This window comes from Oculina patagonica, chromosome 9 (genome assembly GCF_052425735.1).
Source record: "Oculina patagonica isolate OP01 chromosome 9, crgOcupat, whole genome shotgun sequence".
Lineage (NCBI taxonomy): Eukaryota > Metazoa > Cnidaria > Anthozoa > Scleractinia > Oculinidae > Oculina > Oculina patagonica.
In genome coordinates this window covers 18,113,762-18,140,633 of record NC_135766.1, presented here as the reverse complement: position 1 = coordinate 18,140,633, position 26,872 = coordinate 18,113,762, and the positions used below count along the sequence as shown (strand labels likewise).

Here is a 26,872-nt window from a genome sequence, read left to right as displayed (position 1 = left end):
TTAAGAACCTGTTAGGCTAAAATTTTGATTTTAAACCGCCTTTTCATAAGAACCTATTTAGCCTAAAATTTTTAATAGGTTCTTTTTTTTTTCAAAAATGAAGGCACAGATGAAAACACAGAAAAAGCAAATTTAGTCTAGACAAGCATGCTAGTACTTTGGAAAGATAAATTTACTGTATGGTATCATCTAAACCGTACTCTAGATCATTTAATACAGCAATATAGTACATATCAGATATGCCCCTATCCTCCATTTCCAACGAGTGCTTAGCAGCTTCATAACTGTTAATAAGCTCGTCATAGTCTATATTGTTTAACGTATGTCAACGGCACTTTTTTCCTTCACACCCCGCTATTACGGACACAAAATGACGCCCCGAGCGTGTCCGCTATAACGAGAGGTGACTGTAGTACTTTATAATAATAATCATCATCAACTTTATTTATAGAGGGTGAACACAGAACAGTAGAAACTGAAAAAATATAAATTACAATCAAAAACTAAAAATTATGCTAAAAATCTAACAATCTAAAATTACAAAATTTAGTTAAAAATACGCTATAATATAAAAACTAGGTAAAAATTACTCTAAAATGACGAAATTGATATAAAAGAATTAACTAAAATGTAAAATGATCTAAATGTTTGTATGTATCTTTAAAAAAAAAAAATGGAAAGAGAAAGTTACTGTATGGTTATCATCCAAACTGACCGTACTCTACATATACCCTGTAGTAGTTATCTGTGCTGATCGCTAGTGCCCCCACCAAATTGAGGACCTATTAAAGAACCTAAGTAGCATAAACATGTCCCACTAAATACCATTTCTATAAGAACCTATTTAAGCTAAGTTGGAAAAATCTAGGTTGTTATACGCTGAATTTTACTGTACTGTATCCGAAGTCGTAATATGACCTTCCAAATGTGCAAGGATAATGTCCTTCTCAATTATTCCCGGCCTATGTTGGGCATCAACTAATTATTGTCCTTAATGTCGTTATGTAGGCGACACTGGCAGGTGTTTTGAAGCGAGAAAGAGAGAGTATGTCAACAATACTAAGACGTACTCAAAATGACTTCAACATTGGAAAACGTTCGTGGACCTTGACTGTTGCCAAATGAATGGCAAGTGGTTCATCCTTGCCTGCAACACCTAACATTATTATTTTTTGGTGCAACACCATGACAACCTGTGTTGAATAGAAAAAATTCAAGGGCCAATACCTTATCGGTATACTATTTTTCTCCAAAATAGCTAGTTAGTCTGTTTACCTTTAATTATTTTTCTTTAATCATTCCACTAATGCTGGTGAATCATCACTTTCATTGTTTGTAATATTCTCTTTGTAGTTGGCAATGATCGTCTCTATCGAAGACCTATATAGAGTGGTACGGCCAAAAACTCGACGTTTTTGTTTATTGTCAGCAACAAAACGATATTCAAATTGTGGAAATGTTTATGTTAGTACTGGTTTAAAACTTTAAACAGCCAGAACCCCTCACCCGTAGTCACATTTTTGGCACTCCGTATGGTTGTCAGGTCAATTAGGATTTTGTTTAACTGAAGGCCTTAGCATTTCATCTCAGCCAATCACACAACAAACAATGTCATCAACAACCAATGAAATAATTCTTGTCAGGTTTTTGTACACCCATGTTAAATCCTCACTCTCAAATGTATTCCAACAGACTCATTTGTGTTTGGGAACGTGCAGGATTAGCCAGGGACGAAGTATGTTGTCGTATCTGGATTGTTTGGCCTTTGCTAGCCCGTGCTTACCTTCCTTCTATTTTTCTTTCCAGGGTTTTGATCATTTAAGAATTTGAGCGGTCATCCTTTTGAACTTACCGGAATCATTTACTTTACCGCCTATCGGTGGCACAATCCAACGTAAGTATAAAACTTGTTCATTCATCTTTATTCAATGCTCTTGATATGCACACAAACAGCAATCCTATATTCTGTACAGAGGGCTTTTGTTAAGTTACTAAGAAGCCGTCTACAGTTTGTTCCGTGAAGGTAAAATAGTCAAATTTCAAACCACATAAATATGTGTTCTTAAGGAAACCTCTCGCCCTTATTCCCTGGAGAAGTATCAATTTTATAATAAATGAATGCTCAAATAATTTAGTCTATTATGCGTATCCTCTCAGTAAAAGTAAACCATCGTGGGAGACCGGCTTACGAGACCAGTTTAAACAGGTTTGGCTTCTTTCAATCTTCATTCAAAATCAGATTTCAGATGTTAAACAGGTTGGACCTAACAGCGTGCCAAACATAGGAATGACTGTTCCAAATACTCGGCAATCTTCCCCAAATAAAATGTCTAATGTTTTTTATTATTTTTGTTTCTTCTTACAAGGAAATCGCTACTAAAATGAGTATGACTTTTGTTGCCTGTCTGTTGTTGTTTATTGTGATGGAGGAAGCCAAACCCGTCCTAGCTGGAGGTGGGAAATATAAAAAGCTTAAAGCCAGGGTGGAAAAATTGGAAAAGAGCATCGAGAAAATAACTGAATGCTCCCGTAAGTATATCACTACCGAATAATATTAGTTATGTACATCACTTGCTAGTTTCTAATTAAAATCGAAAAATTCCACAATTCTTATATGGCTACGATTTAAGTACCTCGGTTACCAGTACAGTAAAACCCCGTGAGTAAGAACGTAACATTCAAGAACCTGTTAGGCTAAAATTTGCAAATTATATAGCATTTTTATAAGAACCTATTTAGCCTAAAATATGAAAACAGGTTCTTATTTTCTAAAATTGATTAAATATGTTTACTTTTGGGAAAAAATGAAACGTCAACATTCTGGATCCTCTTTGGAGATACGTTACCTAGAAGCGTTATTACCCCAGATGCAATGTAATGCAAATTAAGAAAAAGGCCGAATACCACTAAAATCTCTATTTTAACAACTTAAAATTTTTTCCTCAGAAATTAAGAACCTATTAAGTACCTAATTAGGCTAAATTTGTGTTAACAACCCTTTATGTAAGAACCTGTTTAGGCTAATCTGAAAAACAATAGGTTCTTACTCGCGGGTTTTTACTGTAACTACTTATCCCCATCGAGCCCATGAGGCCTCTTAAGGAAGGCCTTACCAGTAACTATAAAGTTTTAACCTTCTGCGAAATGTTAATCGTTCTTATTCCATCAATTTTCGTTCAAATTTGCGGAAGTTCACATTTCCATCGCAAATAGCATCTTGTTACCTATCCCTTGAATAACGCTTTAGAATCATTTAACTCTGCCCAGCGGACTTAAAATTATTCAATTGATAATTCTTTTTGTTTCTAGCCTGCCAAAAGATAAAAGAGATCAACGAAAAACTCGATGATGTTCAAGAAGAGATCGATGCATTAAAAGAAACGAAACCTGGTGAGTTATTGTACCCTTAGTGATAAAATTTGCCGGATTCTAGTACATTGGAATAAAATGTTATCTCCCTGGTGGGGTCTGCCTCTCACAAAAATTACTGTAAATTAGTTTACGAAAACAGTTGTAAATTAGCACTAGCACCTTTTGTTTTGCTCGTAGCACTTTAAACTCCTGCATCGAGTTAAGCAACGCTTATCTATGAAATAAAATGCAGTTAGAACTGAAATTTTGTCTTCCTTTCCATTGGCAGTTTCTCAGTTCATAAAGCTAAGTATTCAGTTTCGTTTGTCTTGTCGTAAGTTTACCTTGTTTACTTCACTAGGCGCATTTGGTGGCGAGTCCACTATTCTTGGCAATCTTGATAAGAAGTACACAGATCAACTCATGACCTTCTTGGAGCCAGTACTGCAGAAACCCAGCAGCACGTGGATGAGATGCTGGCATGCTATCACAGATGGCTGGAATGCCGCGACCTTCCACGAGAAATGTGACGAAAAAGGACCCACAATCACAATAATCAAAGCTGGTGACTACATATTTGGCGGATACACCAACGAACCTTGGAGGAGTAAGTACTACATTAAATGATGGCGATGATGACGACGATAGTGATAATGATGATGATGATGATGATGATAATGATGATGACGATGATGATGATGATGATGATGATGATGATGATGATGATGATGGACACATTTATTTAGTGCCAAAATGAGCAAGTCCAATGGGGCTTTGTAGTATAGAGCGTTTTCACTTACGTGACCAGCGGCCATATTGGTTAACTGAAACAAAATATTGTTTTTGCATAGAGCAGTTTTCAATTGAGTGTCGTAAAACCAAAACCAAAGTAATTACTTCGGCCAATCACAAAGGGCACAGTCAATCCAGTGAACCAATCAAAACTCGAAGCAAATACGTGTAGCTGGCACGAAGCGCGGGAAAACATGCGCGAGCGAGTCACGATTGGTTTTGGTTTTAGTTCTGATTGGCTGAGAAAGTGGCGCGAGTTTTTTGCGCCAATCAGTAAGCGAAGTAATGCAGAACCAAAGCAAACGCAATTTACATTCGACACTCAAGTGAAAACCGCTCTAAAAATACAGTTTAATTCCCGGGAAAATGGCTTGGTATACCAACATGGCCGCCGTTCGTTTGTTTTGGATCACCAATATGGCTGCCGTGACGTCACTGATAACGCTGTATTAGTTGCATGTTTTTAAAAAATGCATTTTTTAAAAGTGAAGTAAAGAAGTCAAAAATAGTAAATAAGAAACTAGTGATGCTTTGCTTGCACGGCCTTATGCGCCTACTGGCGCGAAGAGACTTGAGGATGATGATGATGCTTTGCTGGGATAACACTTATTTCAAAGGCTCCTAAATTATTTCCAACCTCAATCTGTAAACGAATGGTTTGCGTTTTACTCTTTTATACGCTTGCTGTAGTGTTCTCTTAGTTTAACATCATCATGATCATGATCATCATCATCATCATCGTCATCATATCATCATCAACACATCCTTTATTTAAACACGATCAGATGGGGTTGTGTGCTAAACTAATATATTACTATTAATATTACTGTCATACAGCTATTTCAATAAACGTTGTCGGGTCAAAGCTTAAAGCTAAAGGGCAAGACCGCATTGAGTTCTGGGTGTTCACTACAAATTTGCATATAAGCTTCATTAAATGTACAAATTTGTATTTCGCACGTGAGGAATTCACGAGTTTGTTTTTCCACTCAGGAGGCCTTTCTGCAGCTTTACTTTCACTGTCGCTTGGTTCTGAGATTTGAAAATTCGTCTAAAATTCAATGTGGTTAAAAGCACCCTGTTTCACATGTCTGAAGAAAGAGAAAACGTGCAAATTCGCGTTTGTCATGTCACTATATATTTTAATATTTAGCACGTGCAAATGTTCCCTTCTTCTACCCATACTGCCTTTCAGTTTTGTCTTTAAGCTTTGATCCGGACAACGTTTACTGAAATAGCTGTATACTGTTATTTACATTGGATCATAATTACTCGAAATATAAACAATTATATAACAGTTAGTAACATTTAAAGTCGTGGTAATGTCTGGGGAGCGACTGAAATGACTGGGCATTAAAATTAAGCTCCTTAAAATAATAATAAAAAAATATTATATGAAGAAACAGCGTTTCATAAGATGGCACCTCTATGGCCAATTGAATTTTTAATAAAGTGCGAGTACTTTATTCCTTAATTACGTCACGGGAGGTGACCAGAAGGCTTCAAGACGGTGTCATCTCGAATTTTTACAAAAGTTGTTTCTTGATCTTGTCAGGTAAACCTTGTGCTTATGCCACTGCCAATAAAGCGTTCATCTTCACATTGTATAACAAAAATGGATACAAGCCTCTTAAGCAGCCATTGCTACCCGGTAACGAAGATGCCGCCATGTATAACTGTAACGACTACGGACCGACCTTTGGGAATGGAAACGACATCTACATAGCAGACCAGGCTGCCAGCAAAAAAGAGTCATACACTAGCTGCGGCCACACGTATCAAGCTCCGTCGGGCTATTCGGTTGCAGAGCAAGTGGCAGCTGGTCGTCATTGTGATTATATAGCTGGAAGCTTTCAGTTCACTCCGAATGACGTGGAAGTGTTTTACGAAGTGGTTAATTAAGATCAACACAGTATAACGATTGGGGGCACGAATAAATTTCCGGGACAATACGAAGAAGTCATTATCTCTCTGAGATTGGGACTCTTAGTAAAATAAGGGGTACTTAGTTTCTGCTATGGCAGAACTTGTTCGAACCATTGTTTACTTATGAGGTCTTTGTTGTAAGAAACGATGGTACGGTAATAAAGAATGTGATCACAAATTAAACTCACTTTTGCACTGTGTCTTTGTCTCTCGCGAAAGGTATGGCGTAATCTTGCCGCTAAAAATCATTTGCCAGATAAAGAAAACTGCTTTTACGTCACATTTCGTTTGGGTGTTTTCTTAACCATCTGTACGACGGGAGTTGCAGGGAGCGCACACGATGAGAGAGCGTCTGCAAGAGAAATATTTCCCCTTGTACGTTCTACGGACCACAGGCTACCATCACAGGCGTCCCAAGCTCATGAAGGTCTTATGAGCTTGGGACGCCTGTGAATTTTCAAATGAGTCGAGAATGGTTAACTATAGTTGCTTGATTTACCTCCTTGACCCCTCCCCCCTCCCAAAAAAAAAAGGAAGAAAAGAAAAAAAAACTGTATCCCTTTCAATAATAGCCTTGGAATAAAAAAAAATAATTCAAAATAAAGGGAAAATATCCGATAAAATCGACTTACCTATCCTCTTCTATGTAAATCTTGTATTTCTATGCCGTTTGGGGGCGTTTTGAAGCGATTCCAGTGGGTTTTAGGTTCGCTGGTTTCCTCTCTAATTATATATAGAGAGGAAACCAGCGAACCTAAAACCCACTGGAATCGCTTCAAAACGCCCCCAAACGGCATAGAAACACAAGACATAGACAGAAGAGGATAGGTAAGTGAATTTTATTGGATATTTGTCCTCTATTTTGAATTATTTTTTACGATCGTTATATTCCCATACAAACCCTTATAATAACGTTATTACGCAATGTCATATGTGGTCTATATGTTGACGGCTCCTTTAGGAGCTTGGGATACCTGTGCATAAACATGCATTTTCATGGAAGGCAACCTTTATAGCAAGTCAAGTGACATATTAATTCAACATCAAGTCTCAGTCAGTTGGGCAAGTTAAAGAGTTTTGTGGTAAATGTCCGTAAAGTTTTTGTTTATTAATGTTATGTAAACAACATAACATAGTTTACCATTGTTTTCTCTTAGGGATTTTTCATAAGTAGTTTAAATTAATGCCCTCTCTTTTTAAATTCTTATTATATTTTATTACACAATAGTATTCAATTGCAGTAGTATTCGCTTGTAATGGAGAGTCTGCAATTAAACAACACGCGGAATCAACCGAGCATGACATCCACCCAAGAAATGCCACGATCCTTGAACGAGGAATCTCAAGTTACACCAAGAGACTGTTCCTAGAGTCGTGGCACTCTACGGTGGATTCCAACGCGGTTAACAAAAGCATGGATGGTAAAATCCATGATGAAAGGAAACCCCTTCCGCGCGCTTACACTCCATTGTTAAGGAATTAAAGATTGGATGGCGTATTCAAACATGACTAGCGCGCGCTAATATTATAACGAACTCATTTTCAATACTCTGATTAAGGTGGACAGAGGCCACCGAAAATTTAGTGTTTAATAATCTCAGATCGGATGAATCATTCTACTGAAATTACGTCTACCGATCGCCACAGACAAAGAGTATTCAATTTGCCCGTTAATAGCTGTGAGTTAACCGATTTTTTAGCAGTTCAGTATAGAGTACAGTACAGATTAAACTTATCTTGTCAGAAACTGTAATCCAATTATGCATTCCAATAATACAGTACTGCAAATGAATGTATGACTCGTGATCAGGAAATGGCTGCCAAATACCTAATCTGTTTGTTGTACTAATTTAAATCAAATTGCTGTAATATTAGTTTTAGTGTTTTAATCCAATTACCTAACAAGAAGAGCGAATAGGATATTTCAATGGGCATCTGTGGTGAGTTGCAAGAGCCAGAATTTGGGTTATTGGGGTAAATTTTGATAAGGGAAAAAACATAGTTAGCAGGGAATTTGAGTTATTCAAGTTTGAGTCAACCTAGTAAAAATGACTGAAAAGTGGGGTCAAGTGCAAGGGAAATGGGACTAAGTTCAAGTTACTGCATGTAAGTAGGGGAGTTTGAGTAAGCTGAGGTCAAGTTACTGGGGTTCCACTCTAATCAATGACCTTATGCAAAAATGGTTGTCATTCATTTCTGTTGTCTGGTCAAATTTCTTAAAATGCTGATGTTGACACTTACAAAAATATTGAATAATATGTTACAATACAAAGTTTTGAACAGTGTTTTTGGTTTTAAGGCTGCAGATTTGTGACTCATTCAAATTTAAGAGATTTGTATGGAAGAACCACTCTGGCCTGCCTAGCCTGGTTTTCATGTTTTTGGCCATATAAATGTCCCTGTGACTTCCCATTAGATAAAAGTGTAGCCTTTAAACTTCATACACTGATTAACTTTGAATTGATCTTTAAGTTAAAGTAATTTAATTTTGTTGACAAATGATTCGTCTGGAAGTCGAAAATCAAAGGCAGCGGCCATATTTGCATTGGCTCTATGCTTCAGCTGGAGTTTGGCAAGGTTAAAGGGGTTAATTTTATTTATTTTCGTTATTTAAGAGTAAACTTTTATTTATTGTCAAAATCACAGCCACATAACAAACAAGGATGATTTCGAGCATTGTAAATGACACTTTCATACAAATTGAGATCAACTTGAAAAAAGTCGGGCCAACGTTTTGCAAGTTTACCCTATAAACCCAATCCGTTTTAATCTTTGCAAATTTTGCCCATCTACATGTATGACCCTTTTTGGCCTTTCTGTGTTTCTTTTGAGTTCTTCTACAGTTTTAAGCTGTTATTGGTATATTTCAGTTAATTCTATGACCAGTTGGTCAGTGCCGAGATTGCCTAAAATTGCGCAACATAGCACCTTTAATATGTTTTTTTTTTTTCAGAAATCCACCAGTCGGATCAATTTAGGTTTCTGGGAAACTGCTCACCTACCCTCCCCAAACCTAACATTAACCCTTCCTTATCGCTTTGGGCAAAATGTTAGGTTTGGGGAGGGGTAGGTGAGCAGTTTCCCAGAAACCTAAATTGATCCCACCAGTCAATACAAGCAATAACTACCAAGCACTAGTGAAGCATTTGCTTACATTTGTAATTGCGACGGCATGCATATGTCTACCGAGACTAACCGGGTGCATTCGTCCATAGCGTGGATAGCCAAGTGTCTCTTGAGATGATATTGCTGCCTAAAACACTTGCAACAGTGTGTACATTTAAATGGTTTTTCACCTGTATGTATCAACACGTGTTTCTTGAGAACAGCATTAAACCTAAAAGCTTTCCCACACAGAATGCACTTGAAAGGTCGCTCACCTGTGTGGTACAACATGTGGGACTTGAGATAACTTTTTGATCTGAAAGCCTTGTCACACTGGGTACATTTATGAGGTTTATCTTCAGTGTGTGTTAACATGTGATTCTTGAGAATTCCTTTTAATCTGAAAGCTTTTTCACACTGACTGCATTTAAAGGGTCGCTCATCACTGTGCGACGACATGTGTTTCCTAAGACAAGTTATTTTTTGGAATGATTTTTCACAATGACCACATTTGAAGGCTTGCTCATCAAGATCAGCATGTGAAGATACGTGCATTGTGAGGCGAGATCCAGAAGTAAAACACTCTCCACATTGACTGCATTTAAACTTCTTGTGATTGTTTTCATGTTCAACCAGAGAAGTAGAATCTACAAAACATTCTTTGCATTGTGCACAGTGATATGAGTAGGTTTTCTTGTGTTGTACAAGATCTTCACTTTGATCGAACGTTTGGCCACAAAAAGAGCATTCAGACAACTCGTCAGTATGTGCCATCCTCCAATGCTCTCTATAACTGGACGAATACTTAAATCTTTTCTCACAAACCGCACATTTGTAGGGTGTCTCTCCACTGTGGATTCTTTCATGTTGAATCTTCTGCGAAGAGGAACCAAAGCCTTTACTACAAACACTGCACTTGTATGGTTTAACACCAGTATGTGTTCTACTATGTACTGCAAGAGATGAGCTTTGAGCAAATCGTCTATCACATTGAGTGCACTTGTAAGGTTTTTCACCAGTATGAGTCCTTCTGTGATCCCGAAGCGTTGTGGGATCTGTAAATGTCCTGTCACACTCTGTACATTTGTAGGGTTTCTCGCCACTGTGAATCCTCTGATGACGAACAAGTGAGCATTTGAAAAAATAAACCTTATCACACTCAGTACATTTGAAGGGATTCACAGTGTGTGTTCTACTATGTACTGCAAGGGATGAGCTTTGAGTAAATCTTCTATCACACTGTGTACATTTGTAAGGTTTCTCACCAGAATGAATCCTTTTATGACCCCGAAGCGTTGTGGGATCTGTAAATTTCCTGTCACACTCTGTACATCTATAGGGTTTCTCGCCACTGTGTATCCTCTGATGACGCACAAGTGAATTTTTGAAAGAATAAACCTTATTACACTCAGTACATTTGTAGGGCTTCACACCAGCATGGGGCAGTTTGTATTGAATACCCTGAAAGGTCTTCTCCTCTGGGTTCATTACGTTATGCAAACTTGTGGATATCCCTTCCTGCATTCAAACTCCTTGATACACTCTTTGTGGACACACCTGTTGTAAACAGCAAATACATGAATGGATTAAGGCTAATAATCAACACTTTCAAGACAACAAAATTAACAACTTCATAATGAATCAAAAATTAAAATTTAGCCTTTAAATTATTTTAGTGAGGCAGCTTGGTGGGGTTTCCTTGTGGGTAACACTTTGTATTTTGTTCGCTAAAAATATAAAATGCCTTAAAATTAAAGGCTATATGTACAAAGTTTATAAGATGGATAAAAAAAAAACAAACATTTTCAACTTAATATTGTGTTTGCATGAATTCCAGAAACACTCCTTCTTATGGAATTTAATCACCAGCGAACACAATTGAAGAAAACACAAGTTTTTGAAGGAATTGTTTGTCGCTTGGAGAACCCCAAACCCAAATATTAAGCTGCTGGCACATCCAATTTAGTTATTCTCTATTGGAGTGCCCTACTATTATTTATATACCAACTGACGTGACAACACAACAACCCTGATGATTACTTTTAAGTAGAAAAAGATAAACTATCTTTTAAACTTTGTACCGTGTTTATTTGGCTATAAGCCGACCCCAGCTATAAGCCGAGACCCTAAACTTTTGGTTTTCAGAACCAGTTCGACTCTGACAAAAAATAAACCCAAAACACTCGGCTATAAGCTGAGACCCAATTTTCCCTTCAAACCATAAAACAATCCACATGCAGCAAATCAACATTTATTTGTAATTTAATCACAACTACATGTATGCAATTGTAAAAACAACAAAATAAATTACTTATAAAAGATGAATTTATTTAGAACCGTACATATGCGTGACAAAAAATTCACCCGAGTTTAGAATCCCATCTCAAACAATCACGCATTCATCTGAGAATTAAGCGGTTATCCATCATCATGCCAAAAGCTTCTAGTTTTCAAACAACTAAACCTTCACATTGAAAGTTGTTGCTGAGGTAGAGACCGTTCAAAACAAGTGCAAAATCGCAAGAGAATACAGGATGAATCTTCAGTTCGTTGCAATTCGCAAGTCGCCAGCGAACAGATCAAGCGGGTGAACTTTGGATGTCATCAAAACGAAACGCCGTGCTGTTGCCGGTATTTGTCCAGTATTCTGAATCCAATCAAACTCTTCTAAAATTTTTAAAAACTTTATGTTTAAACACTTGTTCCAACATGAATTCCAACATGGAATACCAGAGGCAGGCAGCCTATTCCTCTCCTTTAGAGAAGTGCTGGTAAGGAGTTTATATGGATGAGGTGACAACAATATAAAGAGGCCACATTGAAAGATGACTAAAACAGCGTGGAAGTCCTGGAAATAAAAGATTCCTTCAAATGGTAGGAAAATTTCCAACGTTTTGTATGAATGCCAGTCTCTAGGCTCCCAAGTCAAAACACACCTGCCATAATGCTAAAACCTTCGGGAGGGCACCTTTTAAGAATGAAGTAGTACACTTGGAAAAATTTTGGCTTAGCCCAGAAGTAAGAAATATTGAAACAGAAAACCTCAGGCAAACAAATGAATGGATGGATACATGTCTAAGAATTATTCAGGTACTTTAGCTTGTGGATATTCGTTGCCAAGACAGAATCAAAGGCTCTTCGAGCAACCTCATGGTAATTCGATGAAGTGGCGTCCTTCGCTTTGTTTTTCAAATAAGCGTTCAAGAATGTAACGGTCTCACTTCATTTGCCTTTAAATGCTTTTTTTTTTCATGTGAGTTGCGTCAATGGGTCACTGATGCTTTGTGCTCTCCGGCTTCGAAGCGCAAATTCTATTTTTCACCACCAAAATAAATTGTAACCTTTGAATATGGTTTTTACTGTCTTAGATGCGATAAATTGTGTGTTCAATTACTTTTCTGTCAGCACATATATAATATACATACCGGGCAGCGACTAGCCTCCCACGCAGTCGTTCTTAGGGGTGATCGCGTTACACTCCTCCCCGCGATTGCGTTACACGGTGTGGAACACAATCGCCCCTAAGAACGACTGCGTGGGAGGTTAGGCAGCGACAAGCGTTGTTATTTTTTGAACAGCCGATGAAATTTGAGATCTGCTCGCCTCAAAAAGATAAAAAACGGATGACGTGACACGAGGTGACGTAGCGCGAAACAGAAACGTGCTACGCATTTGTGTTTTTCCAGTGAGCTGAAACGTTTATTAAATCACGTCACATGCAATAATAATTTTCCATAACAGTTTAAGCGTAACTATATGTAGTCCATAGGTGCTATCAGTAATGTCACAATCTCACTTAATTTGCCTTCGAGTGTTTTCTTGCGTGAATGGGTCATTGATAGCTTTTTTTCTTCAAATAAGCGTTCAATAATGTAACACAATATCACTTTATTTCCCTGTGAATGTTTTATTTTTCCATGGGAATTGCATCATTGATGGTTCGTGCTCTCAGGCTTCGTAGCGCGAATTCTATTTCATCACAAAAATATTTAAGTGCAACCTTTGATCCTTTTAAGCATTAAGTAAATTTGTTTTTTAAATATGTTTACTTTTCTGCCAGCACGTATAGCGTTATTTTAAGCAGCGAATAAAATTTGAGAGAAAGATGCGCGTTTTTGCACGACTCAAAAAGATGAAGAACGGATGACGTGACAAAAAGATGATGTGACGCGAAACAAAAACGTGCATGAATGTTGTGTTTACTAAAACGCGTCTTTGAATGTTTTCTTACGTGAATGGGTCATTGATAGCCTATGCTCTGAGGCTCCGTTGAGCGAATTCTATTCTCTTTTATCACCAGAGGATAAGTGTAAGTGATCCTCTTTCGATTTGTTTTGTGAAATTCAGTTTACTGCCCTGAAAGAGAGAGACCCTGGAACGAGGTTGAAGAATAATTTGTTTCTGATTGACATGTGCTGAATGCGTTTAAAAGACCTTTCCATCAGCACGTTTCTCGTTTAATGATAAATTAATTGCGGTTTGATATCAGAATCGAGTGAGTGAGTGAGTGAGTGTTCGAGTGAGAAAATGCGGCCCATAACATAACCTCATTACCATTCGGTAAAAACCAACTTGTTTACAGTGGCTGCTAGCCGTAAAAAACCAGTTAACAGTAAATATATCCCACAAACGAAGGGTACTTTATATATTTTCGAAATCCTTCGAGGACGTCAATCTCGAGCCGGGATTTCGTGGTAGGATACTCGAGTGATCGAGTGAGGATTTTGTTAATTTACAGAGTTCTCATCCCACACGAGACAATGAAACATCTAAAGCCGAAGTATGCTAACAAAGCCGTTAGAAAGAAAACGAAAGGGCCTGAAATTTACTGACTACGTACTGAGAAATTAAAAAAAAGGAAATCCACAACAAGAGGTTTCCAGATGGTCACCCAACAGGGCTTAACTTTGGCGATCAGATGCGAACCAGTGCTTAGGGTCACCCTTTGTGACAGTATTAAATAAAATGGAAACCAAAAAACTCTCACCTAAAAACAAAGCTTATATATTGTCTATAGATCGATAGTTATTTCCTCTTGGGTTCATGCCATTCACGAAATACCTATACAGTCAACTCTCTCTTAACGGACACCTCTATAAGACAGACACCTGGTGTTGCTCCCGTCCCTGCCGTTTTCAGTCATTTTACTGTAACTAAACTCCCTATAAGTCGGACACCTCTCTAAAACGGACAGTTGGAGCTGCTCCGACGGTGCCCGTTTTAGAAAGAGTTGACTGTATTATAAACCTTTGACAAAGACCTAGGATATGGTGATCCTTTTATATTGTTTTGAGTGCTAGATCTTGGTTGCAGTACATCGAAAAGACCCATGTCAATATTAATTTGAACGAAGCTCTAAAGTTAGCACAACAGTGTTTGGTAGATCTGTACAGCAAGCCAACATTACAAAGCAACACACTGAACTATACATACCTGAAGTTTTGATGTCACCTTAGTTATTTCGAAAGAAAACCAGACTGCAAACAGCAAACATTCTATAAGACATGCACCTTGTCATGCAGTTATGAACGAAAGCAAAGTTAGCAAACCTATGGCTTGGCGGCCGCCCACAAACGAGTAACGCCAAAACGAGGCCAACCTTGTTCGCAGGTAAGGTAACGCAAGGTCACGTAAGGATTGTTGACATTGCGCAAAGAGGGCCCGCAAAGCGTATCTGGAGTATAAGATTAAGGCAACCTTTATTTCGATCTTCTCTAAACACTTTTCAAACATCTGATGTCGCAGCGTGATTCCTGGGGGTGGGGGGAAAGAGGCATACATGTTCAAGTTGTTTTGTTTATGTTCGACACAAATAAATCCCGGCAGGGGGGGGGGGGTACTACCTATGATGGCCTATTCGGGGTAGATTTTTCAGGCTTCAGGTATATAAAAGGGTCTAGGGATTTCACAAGTTAGGTATATAAAAGTGTGAAAATCTGTTATTTAGGTTTTTTAAAGGGCTTTTAATTAAAATATTTCAATTAGATGAGATTTATGGCTGTATTATTTTAATCTATTAAGTGCTACAAATGAATCAAAGGCTCTTCGAGCAACCTCATGGTAATTCGATGGATGAAGTGCCGACCTCCGCATTTTTACCGAATGGTAATGAGGTGTAGTGATCATTCTCGTTCTCGAAGTGACGTATTTCCGTCACTCCATTCTGATATTAAACCGCAATTAATTCATGCATTTAACAGTAAACGTGCTGACAGAAAGGTTCTTTAAAACGCCATTCAGCACATGCCAATCAAAAACAAATTATTCTCCAGCCTCGTTCCCACGGTCTCTCTCTTTCAGGGAACAAAACAAATCGAAAGAGGATCAGTTACACTTAACTTCTGGTGATAAAAGAGAATAGAATTCACTCTACGATGCCTCAGAGCATACGCTGTCAATGACCCATTCACGTAAAAAAACATGCAAAGGCAAATAAAGTGAGATTGTGACACTACTACATGTACTACTGTTAGCAGCTATAAGCTAGGTGCAGTTACGCTTGCCACGTGACGCGTTTTAGTAAACTCAACTTTCATGGACACATTCATGCACGTTTTTGTTTCGTGTCACATCATCGTGTCACGTCATCCGTTTTTCATCTTTTTGAGTCGAGCAGAAACGCGCATCTGTCTCTCAAATTTTATTCGCTGCTCAAAATAACGCTAAACCTGCTGACAGAAAAGTAAAAATATTCAAAACAAATTTACCTAATGCTAAAAAGGATCAAAGGTTACACTTAAATATTCTTGTGATGAAATAGAATTCGCGCTACGAAGCCTGAGAGAATTCCCGCTTATTTGAAGGAAAAAACCTATCAATGACCCATTCACGCGAGCAAACAATCAAGGGCCTATTTAAAGTTAGCCTGCGTTGCAGACGAACAAATTAAGCTTTAACAAATTAAAAATTATTAAGTTCGCCATGTGTCGCCATGTGTTGTGTAAACACCACATCCACAGCACGTTTTTGTTTCGCGTCACGTCACCTCGTGACACGTTATCCGTTTTTCATCTTTTTGATTCGAGGAGAAACACGAAGTGCTCAGGCGTATTTTTCTCTCAAAGTTTATCCGCTGCTCAAAAATAACGCTATCCGTGCTGAAAAGAAAAAAGAAAAGAAAAGGAAACATTTTCACAAAACAAATTCACCAATTGTTTAAAAGGATCAAACGTAAATATTTTGGTGGTGAAAACTGAATAGCGCTACGACGCCTGAGAGCACGAACCAAAAATGCGAAGGTCGACACTTCATTCATCGAATTACCATGAGGTTACTCGAAGAGCCTTTGATTTCTAAATAAGTGTCCAATAAAGTAAAGCAATCTCACTTTGCTTTATTTTTCCACGTGAGTTGCGACATTGATGGCTCGTGCTTTCAGGGGTCGTAGCGCTATTCAGTTTTCACAACCAAAATATTTACCGGTTAGTGTATTACCTTTGATCCTTTTAAGCATTAAGTAAATTTGTTTTGTGAATATGTTTACTTTTCTGTCAGCACGTATAGCGTTATTTTTGAGCAGCGAAAAAAAATTGAGAGAAAAGATACGCCCGAGCACTTCGTGTATCTGCTCGAGTCAAAAAGATGAAAAACGGATGACGTGACACGAGGTGACGTGACGCGAAACAAAAACGTGCCGTGGATGTTGTGTTGACTAAAACACGTCACAAGGCGAGCGTAATAATTTTAACAGTTTTTAAGCGTAACTATATGTAGTTCATTGGTGCTATCAGTAATGTCACAATCTCACTTAATTTGCCTTCGAATGTTTTCTTGCGTGAATGGGTCATTGATAGTTTTTTTCTTCAAATAAGCGTTCAATAATGTAACACAATCTCACTTTATTTCCCTGTGAATTTCCATGGGAATTGCGTCATTGATGGTCCGTGCTCTCAGGCTTCGTAGCGCGAATTCTATTTTATCACAAAAAATATTTAAGTGTAACCTTTGATCCTTTTTAGCATTAAGTAAATTTGTTTTGTGAATATGTTTTCTTTTCTGCCAGCACGTATAGCGTTATTTTAAGCAGCCATTAAAATTTGAGAGAAAGATGCGCGTTTCTGCACGACTCAAAAAGATGAAGAACGAATGACGTGACACGAAGATGATGTGACGCGAAAAAAAAACGTGCATGAATGTTGTGTTTACTAAAACGCGTCTTTGAATGTTTTCTTACGTGAATGGGTAATTGATAGCCTATGCTCTGAGGCTTCGTTGAGCGAATTCTTTTCTCTTTTATCACCAGAGGATAAGTGGAAGTGATCCTCTTTCGATTTGTTTTTTGAAATTCAATTAAGTTCCCTGAAAGAGAGAGACCCTGGAACGAGGTTGAGATTTGATTGACATGTGCTGAATGCGTTTAAAGGACCTTTCTGTCAGCACGTTTCTCGTTTTAATGCTAAATTAATTGCGGTTTGATATCAGAATCGAGTGAGTGAGTGAGTGTTCGAGTGAGAAAATGCGGCCCATAACATAACCTCATTACCATTCGGTAAAAATGACAAGAAAATGTCGTGTTCTAAGTCTTTGCCATATCTTTTAGGTATATGAAAGGGGTACCTTTTTCAGTAAAAGGTATACGAAACAGGTACAATTTCTGTCAAAATGGTATATAAAAAGGTTAGGGGTTAGAGCTCGGGTGGAGCCTCCCTGTATAAAACTTTTTTGATCGCTCCTTTAGCTTTTGAAGAAAAGAATGTAGCCTTGTTCCCTTAAGCTAATCCAAAAATATCCTCCGTTAATTAATGACCAGTAATTAAGTAAGCGAGCGAGCGTCTGGAAAAATATAATTCCCGCATGTGTTTCTGCTCGCAACACCAACGCAAGGAATTCGAAAGTCGTCTGCTTCTAACAGCAAATGAACAGTGTTTATTTTTTTTGTATTTGTAATTCATAGTTTACATGCACATTATAAAAGTGGCCTTGTGTAAAACCTTCAAATTTTGATTGAAAACTGATTTGCATAACCATATTGAAATTTTCAGAGTGTAGCTAACTGTCGTGGGTCATGGGTAAAAGTCGTGGTAGACATTTACAAATTGTTATAAATACTTCATGTCAAAAAAGTAAACCAAAATGGCTTACCGGTACCTTACATTTGCTTTGCATATTTCGTTTGACGTCTGTGTTCCTGGAGCAGTTTTCAAGTCATGAAGGCGAGTAAAACTTTCTGAGGTTTTTCTTCCCTGAAAGTAACTCTTTTGTGGAAAGTAAACCTCAGAAAATTTTTTCTTGCCTAAATGACTTCAAACTGCCTTCCAGAACACAAGACACATCAAACTAATACAAGCCAAACCAACAGTAAACCATTTGCATTCAAATTCTTTACCACACATAGTATTTCTAAAGAGCAATTTTCTAAACCAGCTGAAAAAGTAACACAATTGCCAACAGTAGCAATGTCATGTAGATCATATACATAAAAATATATGTTTTCTTGTCAAAAAATAACAATTATAATAGTTTATTAGGCGAGGTTAATCCTCCAGTTTCACTGACACTGACCAGAGGTGAATAATTGTTTAAGTATATCACACAACCTTAAAAGGTCGGGACACACTAGGCGACAAGTCGCTGCAACATGCCACAGGGAAAGTTGCCTTGTGTGACATGGTGCATTTTTGCGACAGAATTTTGTTGCTGCGATCACTCGCACAAAATAAAACCAGTTTGAATTCATGTGACTGATCGCAGTGACAAAATGAGCAAAAGCAGCATTGTTGCAGCATGTGCACACTTCCGCGCAAGTTGCTGCAACAAAATATAATTTTTCATATTGAATTAGAAAACTAGTTCACATTCCTATGTGTAAAAGGAACAAGCGCCTTGTCGTCGCGACTTGTTTTGAAGCACTACACACGAGCGACTTGTCGCAGAGACCTGTCGCTGCAACCTGTCGCCTAGTGTGTCCCAACCTTATTAAAATAATGGCCAAAAACACAAGCGAAATGCACAGCCATTTTGTTTATTGTTTATCTAGTATGTGAATTTTTCTGTGTTCTTTACAAATGTAAGATCTGCACTTTGATCATACTTTTGGTCACAAAAAAGATCACTTGTGCGTCTTTTGATAGCATGTACCTTTCTCATATATGCACTGTACAGTTGGTTGAAAATTTTTATCTTTTCTCACAAACAGCATAACTGTAGGGTGCCTCATCACTGTGGATTCTTAAGTCTTTCATGCTCAATTTTATGTGACAATGACCACCACACTGCACTTGTAAGTTGAAATACCAGTGTGTGTTCTACTATGTACTGCAAGAGATGAGCTTTGAGCAAATCGTCTATCACATTGAGTGCACTTGTAAGGTTTTTCACCAGTATGAATCCTTCTATGACACCGAAGCGATGAGGGATCTGAAAACCTCCTGTCACACTGTGTACATGCATAGGGTTTCTCACCAGTGTGAATTCTCTGATGACAATCAAGCGAAAATTTCTCAAAATAAGCCTTATCACATTCATTACATTTGTAGGGCTTCACACCAGTATGTTTTCGCTTGTGCACTGAAAGATGTGCTGCACTTGTATACTGCTTATCACACAGATTGCACTTAAAAGGTTTAACACCAGTGTGTGTCACTTTATGAGCTTCGAGTCCACTTGAACGTGCATATTCTTTGTCACAATGTGTACATTTGTAAGGTTTCTCGCCAGTATGTTTCCTTTTATGTTTCCGAAAGGCTGAGGAACTTGCAAATTTCCTGTCACACTCCGTGCATTCATAGGGTTTCTCGCCACTGTGAATTCTCTCATGATAAACAAGTCGAGATCTCAAAGAAAAAGCTTTGTCACACTGAGTACACTTGTAGGGCTTCTCGCCAGTATGTATTCTGTTATGCACTGAAAGTTGTGATGCCTTTGCATAATGCTTATCACAATGATTGCACTTGTAAGTGTGCGACAATTCATGAGCTTTAAGAGAACTTGAACTGCTGTACCCTTTGCCACACTGTTTGCATTTGTAAAGTTTCTCTTCAGTATGTCTCCTTTCATGTCTCCTTAGTGAAGATGAATGTGAAAGGTACACCTTGCATACTGAACATTGGAACTTGATGCCATCATGAATTTTTATGTGACTGCACAGGGAAGCTTTTTGTCTAAATGACTTGTCACAGAATTTACAGTTAAAAGTTTTTTCAGAGCTATGAATAAATATGTGTGCCTTTAGATTTGATCTTTTTCCAAATGACTTGCCACACTGATGACAAAGATGTGGCTTTGCACCACTATGTGTTTTACAGTGAAGCTGAAGACTTTGTGCATCTGTAAAGGTAAGTTCACATTGAGGGCACTGGATGCTCTTCTCTTCTGGGTTCATGGTGTAAATTAGGATATTGCTACACTTGTTTGCAAATCATCACTCTTTCAGATCACACCTGTTGTAAATAGAAAATTTACAAATGGATTCAGGAAAATAATCAACACTTTTAACAGGTGCCTACAGTACTACTTACAAAATTAACTTCAGTATGACACCAGCACTGAAACAAACCATTTAAATTATTTAAACATGAAACTTTCAGTTTCTCCTCCAAATAATAATCACACCAAACATTTTTGAAACACAATTTTCTTTGCACAAATAAACCCCTTCCCCAGCTCCCATTATTGAGACCCTGCCAAGGGGGGGGGGGGGGAGGGGGATCCCGTGTCGCTTGTCTAAATTTAAAACTGTCCTGTGTCGCTTTTTATCTCACTTGATAGTGACTTCATGTCGCTGTCGATAGTAAAACTGAAGGAAAATTGCTTGTCGTTGTCGGAATTTAAGTTTTCCCAAAAGGGTCGTCGTTTGTTACAATTTTATTTTATGTGCTGTCGCTACTTTTTGGGCCATGTCGCTTGTCGGAATTTACCCTGGCAGGGCCTCATTATTGCAATTTTGCTCCTTATAGATTCCTTACTCAAAGTTGAATCCACCTGGGAATGTCATAATCAGAAATTTGAGCGGATGTCAGCCCAGGGCTTATTTTGAAGTTTGTTGAGTAACATCAGAAATTGAATGCCAGGAGAAAAAGGACGTAGTCAACTGAACTAGCCAGGGGGGGGGGGGGGGGGGGGGGATTTCAATTGACAGGGATGATAGAATAGGGGCAAAAATCAAGGCAGGCCCAGTGAATCTCTGTGAATATTCTCCTTAACTTGGTCTCAGGGAATACCGTTTTCAGATTGGCAAATAATTGTCAAAAAACAAATACAAATATTTTCCCACACGAAACTATAGCTAGGCAAACAGACCGACTATCTAGACGGATTATCTAGACTGTCCACAGCCCTCTATTTTTTATCGTTTTTTCGATCAATGAGCGCACGGTGAGAACGGCGAGAGAACTGGATGCCAGCGCAAAACGAAAGAAGCAAGGGGGTGGGGGGCGGGGAGCAAAAAAAATAGAGGGGCTGTAGACATCTTTGGAAACATTGAATTTCCCGTTTCTCCAGAAACGGAAAATTCCCATTGGTTGAGAGGCGGCAAAAGTGTCATGGCCTTAACAACGGCTGATCATGATTGCTTGCAGGCGGCCTCTTGCGGTTTGCTCGAGTTGTCATTGTTGACATGCTGTGATTTGTGATGAATCGATTATTGGAACGCTCGTTGGAGAAATTTCCAAACGTTTCATCGCGCAAAGACGAGCAGAAAGAGGCTGTTCGCCACCTTTGTTCGAAGGACGTAGTTGGAATTTTATCGACTGGCTTCGGAAAAGCCTTATCTTCCAGCTGTATGCTACGGCGAAACAACTGCAAGAAGATGGGAATGTTGTTGTTTTTGTTGTTTCGCCGCTAAAAAGCATAGGCATAGCTTTTGCGGCATAACTTTTGGCGAATCACTTGGCCGGCATAACTTTTGCCTCGCCGAGGACGTGTGAGGCGAACGTGACATTCTTTTGAATCGCTCGTCACGATCAACTTGCCTTGTTGTAGGATAACGCGCTAGAGATTTCTTTATAAATTCAACATTGCTTGCTGCAAGTCTAGCTTAGCCTTTTATGCACAAGATGAACAACACAGTACTTGAACAAAATTCGTCTTCTTGCACTGCAATTCTCAAATCGACCAAGACGTCTGCCAAGTTTCGTCGTAAAACACCTTCGCGTTTTGGCTCGACACTAAATTATCCGTAGAGATGTACGATATCTTGCTGAAGTTCCCCAAGTGAATCGCGAATGAGCACCCGCGTATTCTGCAAAAATCGGAGGGACCGTTGTTTCGGCTTTCTGCCTCTTTTTGCACGTTTTTTTGGTATTTAAGAAGTCGTCTCAGACGACATCTTCAACACCTCACCACACGTGTAGTTTTGTAAACTGTTGTTTAGTCAATTAAACAAGCACTTTATCGCTCAAATTTAATTGGGCCGATTTAATTGAAAGGTTAAGAGGCGGGGTTGTAAATTACAAGGCGATGACAAGGGGAGGAGTCTAATACTTCCACTTTTATTCAAAGATGTCTACAGCCTCTCAGACGAATTATGAAGATAGTCGGTCTGGACCGATAATCCGTCTGTTTGCCCGTATTTATACACAGATGAATTATCGGACGAACTGAAAAATGCTGCCTAATTAAAATGCAAGTTCGTCCGGATGGATCATCCATCTCTAGTATAAATTGGGCCAATGAAAACATAAGACCCACAAAGCGCATCACCAAACACAAACAACAACATGTCAATAGACCTTGTTCTTAAATCCACGAGCGAAGCGAAACGAAATCACCAAAACAAGCAAAACCCATCACCATTGCCAATAATTTTTGTATGGTAACAGAAGATTTATAGCCATGCGAATGTGGCTGGGTATTCTGAAGTTGCTCTTGAACATTAATTTTTGTGGGATTCTATTCTGTTCAGTCAATTGGGATTTCATTTAGCTATTATTAAGCTTATATATGGGTTGTTCAGCTTGGTTGCATGGGTTGGTTCCTCTGTTGGAACAACCCATTAATCTGATCGAGTTTTTCAAACCAAAATCAACTGAGAAATCCATGACCAAGCAGTTATCGACATTTTTAACCGAACCCTTTTAAAAAGTAGGTCTATTGGCCAGGGAAATTTTAACCCGGCTTTAACCAAAGCTGATCAACCTATGATAAGTCTTCAAAGTTTAAACGAAGCTCTGAAGCACAAAAGTGCTCGGAAGAATTTTTTTATAGTGAGTGTACATTGAATAGCAATGCACTGAATTAAACATACCTGAAGTTTTGATGCAAACTTGGTTATTTCGAAACAAAATAAAACAGAGTGCAAGCAGTGTTCACTATTGCGTTTGAAGTGTACGCGAGCAAATGTCGGGCTTTGCGGCCTCCCAAAAACGTGTGACGCGAAAACGAGGCGAAAGAGTTGTGATGTCGCGGCGCGCAAAGTACTCAGTTTAAACGGCACTTTTAAAGAGGGCTTTGCAAACGACCCGTACCCTTTAAAAAGTAGCGCAACTTTTATTTCGATCTTCTTGCAACGATTTTCAAACGTCTGATGTCGCTGCGTGATGATTTAAAGAGACAAAGGAGGAGATCTAGCGGGAGGGTGCAGGGGGTGAGCATCCCACCCCCCTCCCTGAGATGACTTTCAAACACAACTGGTATCCTTCAACCATTCCTCATTGGTGCACCCCTGCTAAGACAAATCCCGGATCTGCTTCTGTCCTGGGCGTGTTCATGTGTGTGTGTTGCGGGGGCACGCGGAAGGGGGTGGGGGGTCCATTTCAGTTAATTAAATAATATCCTAGTTACAGTGGAATCCTGATATAACGATCCTCGATATAACGATATTCCCGATATAACGATGAATATTCTATGTCCCGCCGAAAGTTGCAGTAGAATGTATGGGACAGAACTCTGATATAACGATCTTCGATATAACGATGTTCCTGATGTAACGATGTGAATTCAGCGAACCGAGCGTAAATAATAAAATCTTTCCCGATATAACGATAATTATCAGTACACAGTCACAATTTAAGCAAAACACTAAATTTAATACAATAACATAACAGTAAAGGGTCGAGAAGGAATTATCTCTAACGTTTCTGACAACAGCTTTATACGATGATATACGGAGATGATACTGTATTTTCAGTCTCTTTATCCAGTAAAAAAAGTTTATGTTAGGTTTACCCGATATAACAATACTTTCGGTTATTTTATGGACATATCGTTATATCGGGAGTTTCGATATAACGATATAATTTTACTGCTCCCACTTGGCATATCGTTATATCGGGGTTCTACTGTCAAACTATGATATAATTCAATCCAAGACTTCTTTTCACTTTCCTCACAGAAGCTTGAAAATTGGTTGCACGAAATGATCACCTTTTTTACAACGTGACCTTCAATTTTCTACAGCAGATTTGCATAAAGTTTTCTTCTCAAGGGTAAGTATCTATAAGAATCTGTGGCTACTTCCAATCAAATGCTCTGAACTTAACATTCAATTTCAGTTAAAAAATGCTAGTCACACTGAAATTACATGGGTGCTTACAAGTAAAGACAAGAACTGCAAGGCTGACACTACGTAGAAATGAAAAAACCTAAACGGGACAACATGATAGAGTCCAAACTGAAAGTCAAAAATGCAAACTCTGGACAGCTGTTTCGACCTGATTGGGTCTCTTCAGCAGAGTGTATGCCGCACAGAATAGAACAACCAGCGCAAAGACAGTTGTCTATAAAGTGCTCGTGGTAATGACAATCCGGATGGGCTCAAATTCAAATGCCCGCCCATTGATCACAGCCGCGTGACTATTACTCAATAGGTCAAGAATTCGAAATATTATGTCGTTGTCTCGATAAGGAAAGTAAGGATAGATAGAACTATCTGTAGAATCACCAGAAACTCAATGGAAAACAAACAGTAAATTTAATGTGCTCGTCCATTACAGAGCCATTTCACACACTAGATCACACTACACTTTGAATACATAATCGAGAGCCTTATATCTAAGGACAACAATAACATACTCGCGATTGGCTCACACACTCTCTAGAGAATCCACGCACGTTCGACCGCTCGACACTACACTATCCTTACACTAAAAACATGGACAAACCATGTGGAAAACAACACTGCAAACATGGACAAAACCATGTGAAAAACAACATTGCAAACATGGACAAAACCATGCGAAAACAGTGAAAATGCACAGCATATCGGATCTAAAAACATCTATGGTTCAAATAAAAATCAGGGGGGAGGGGGAGTCAATCGACAAATTCTAATGTGGTAGCAAGACCATCCTCTTACACACAACTTCAGCCAATCAAATCCAAGAAAAAATCAACTTGTGAGAGATAGAAGCCAGGCATAACTAATCGATGACATCAATGACATCAATGAAATCAATGAGTAATCAATAAGTAATCGATGGGTAATCAGTTGATTAGTCATTGATTATTGCCGATGATCAATGAGTAATCGATGACTAATCGATAGGCCACAAAATTTTTGGTCATCGATTAGTCATCAATTGCATCGATCAGTCATCGATTGTATCGATTAGTCATTGATTGCATTGATTACTCATCGATATAGTCTCGTGGTTGAAACCGGAACTTGTAAAAGTATAACACGCTATAACAATGTAACAATATCATGGAAACACGTGAAAAAAGTACAGAAAGTAAAAGTGCTTGCAGCTGTTCCGGTGCGTAATGTAAGTGCTTATGATGGCTGTCTCCCTAAGCCAAAGCAGTTTTACTTTGCTGACAAACATCCACCGCCCAAAATCTATAACCACGTAGTCGATTCTTGTCTACGTACTTGTTAGTTTCATTTCCAGACTGGTTGGTTTTCCTGTTCAATTGTTTTGTTATTAAAATAAAGAGTTGGGTAAAGTGAAATATTGAAATATCATCTGTATTTGTGCTTAGCCCTTCACGTCTTGATATGCCGGAAGGTTATTTGACCTTTTTTGAGGGCGTAATTTCGTCAACAAGAATGCCAGTTATAAAGCAAAATATGACTAACATAGAGAAAAAAATATCACAAAAAATTGGTACAAGAACAGCAAGAAAGCAAGGAATGTGTCTTTTGTGTGCAGTATGATGGTTGATGAGTAATCGATGGGTCATCGATGAGTAATCAATAACATCAATAGGTAATCAATTACATCAATGAGTAATCGATGTCATCGATGAGTAATCGATAGGCCACAAAATGTTTGGGCTTCGATTACTCATCGATTACTCATTGATCATCGCCAATAATCAATGACTAATCAACTGATTAATTTTACCCATCGATTACTCATTGATTACCAATTGATGTCATTGATCATCGATTAGTTATGCCTGGTAGAAGCCAATTAGCACAAAGCATAGTGTCAGCCCTGTAAACTTGATGCATTGTTAGTTGACAAGCTATATAATTAATATGTAAAAAGACTACATGCTTTTCCAATTTGAAAATAATTAGATTTCAAATTCCTCTGAAAGCCTTTTCATCTACTAATATCCAAATTGGACAGCATGTAGCCCAATAATGTAATTATACTAATTCTTCATAGCTTACATAATTAATTTTGTATTCATATTTTCCCATAATTATGCTTCAGCTAGTACTGGGCAAGCTAAATGTGTGTCACTTCAGTAATCCATCTGTCAATTCAAAAACCGACTGCCCATTGTCCCAGGGTACTAGTATCTAGAGCATTAATTTTGCTCATAATTATTTTAATTGTGTGGTCAGGCATACATCTACTGAGACCACCCT

General features: G+C 38.4%; 2 protein-coding genes and 1 long non-coding RNA gene across 3 annotated transcripts; 1 reads left to right on the top strand and 2 right to left on the bottom strand.

Annotated features, from left to right (window-relative positions):
- Positions 1 to 1,807: 1,807 nt before the first annotated feature.
- Positions 1,808 to 6,361, top strand: LOC144666411 (uncharacterized). The gene is made up of 5 exons (XM_078527843.1): positions 1,808 to 1,894; positions 2,367 to 2,529; positions 3,310 to 3,390; positions 3,713 to 3,958; positions 5,699 to 6,361. The coding sequence occupies exons 2-5, from the start codon at positions 2,382 to 2,384 to the stop codon at positions 6,043 to 6,045; spliced, it is 822 nt and encodes a 273-aa protein (XP_078383969.1). The 5' UTR covers positions 1,808 to 1,894; positions 2,367 to 2,381; the 3' UTR covers positions 6,046 to 6,361.
- A 2,815-nt stretch (positions 6,362 to 9,176) lies between these two features.
- On the bottom strand, positions 9,177 to 23,464 carry LOC144666623 (uncharacterized). The gene is made up of 3 exons (XM_078528023.1): positions 23,357 to 23,464; positions 19,373 to 20,552; positions 9,177 to 10,692 (listed from the first exon to the last, which is right to left on the bottom strand). Exons 2-3 carry the CDS (start codon positions 20,492 to 20,494, stop codon positions 9,220 to 9,222), a joined length of 2,595 nt encoding a protein of 864 aa, XP_078384149.1. The 5' UTR covers positions 20,495 to 20,552; positions 23,357 to 23,464; the 3' UTR covers positions 9,177 to 9,219.
- A 1,538-nt stretch (positions 23,465 to 25,002) lies between these two features.
- On the bottom strand, positions 25,003 to 26,818 carry LOC144666485 (uncharacterized). Its single transcript, XR_013573199.1, has 2 exons — positions 26,473 to 26,818; positions 25,003 to 25,469 (listed from the first exon to the last, which is right to left on the bottom strand). It is a non-coding gene; the product is annotated as an uncharacterized LOC144666485 (long non-coding RNA).
- Between the last annotated feature and the right edge of the window lie 54 nt (positions 26,819 to 26,872).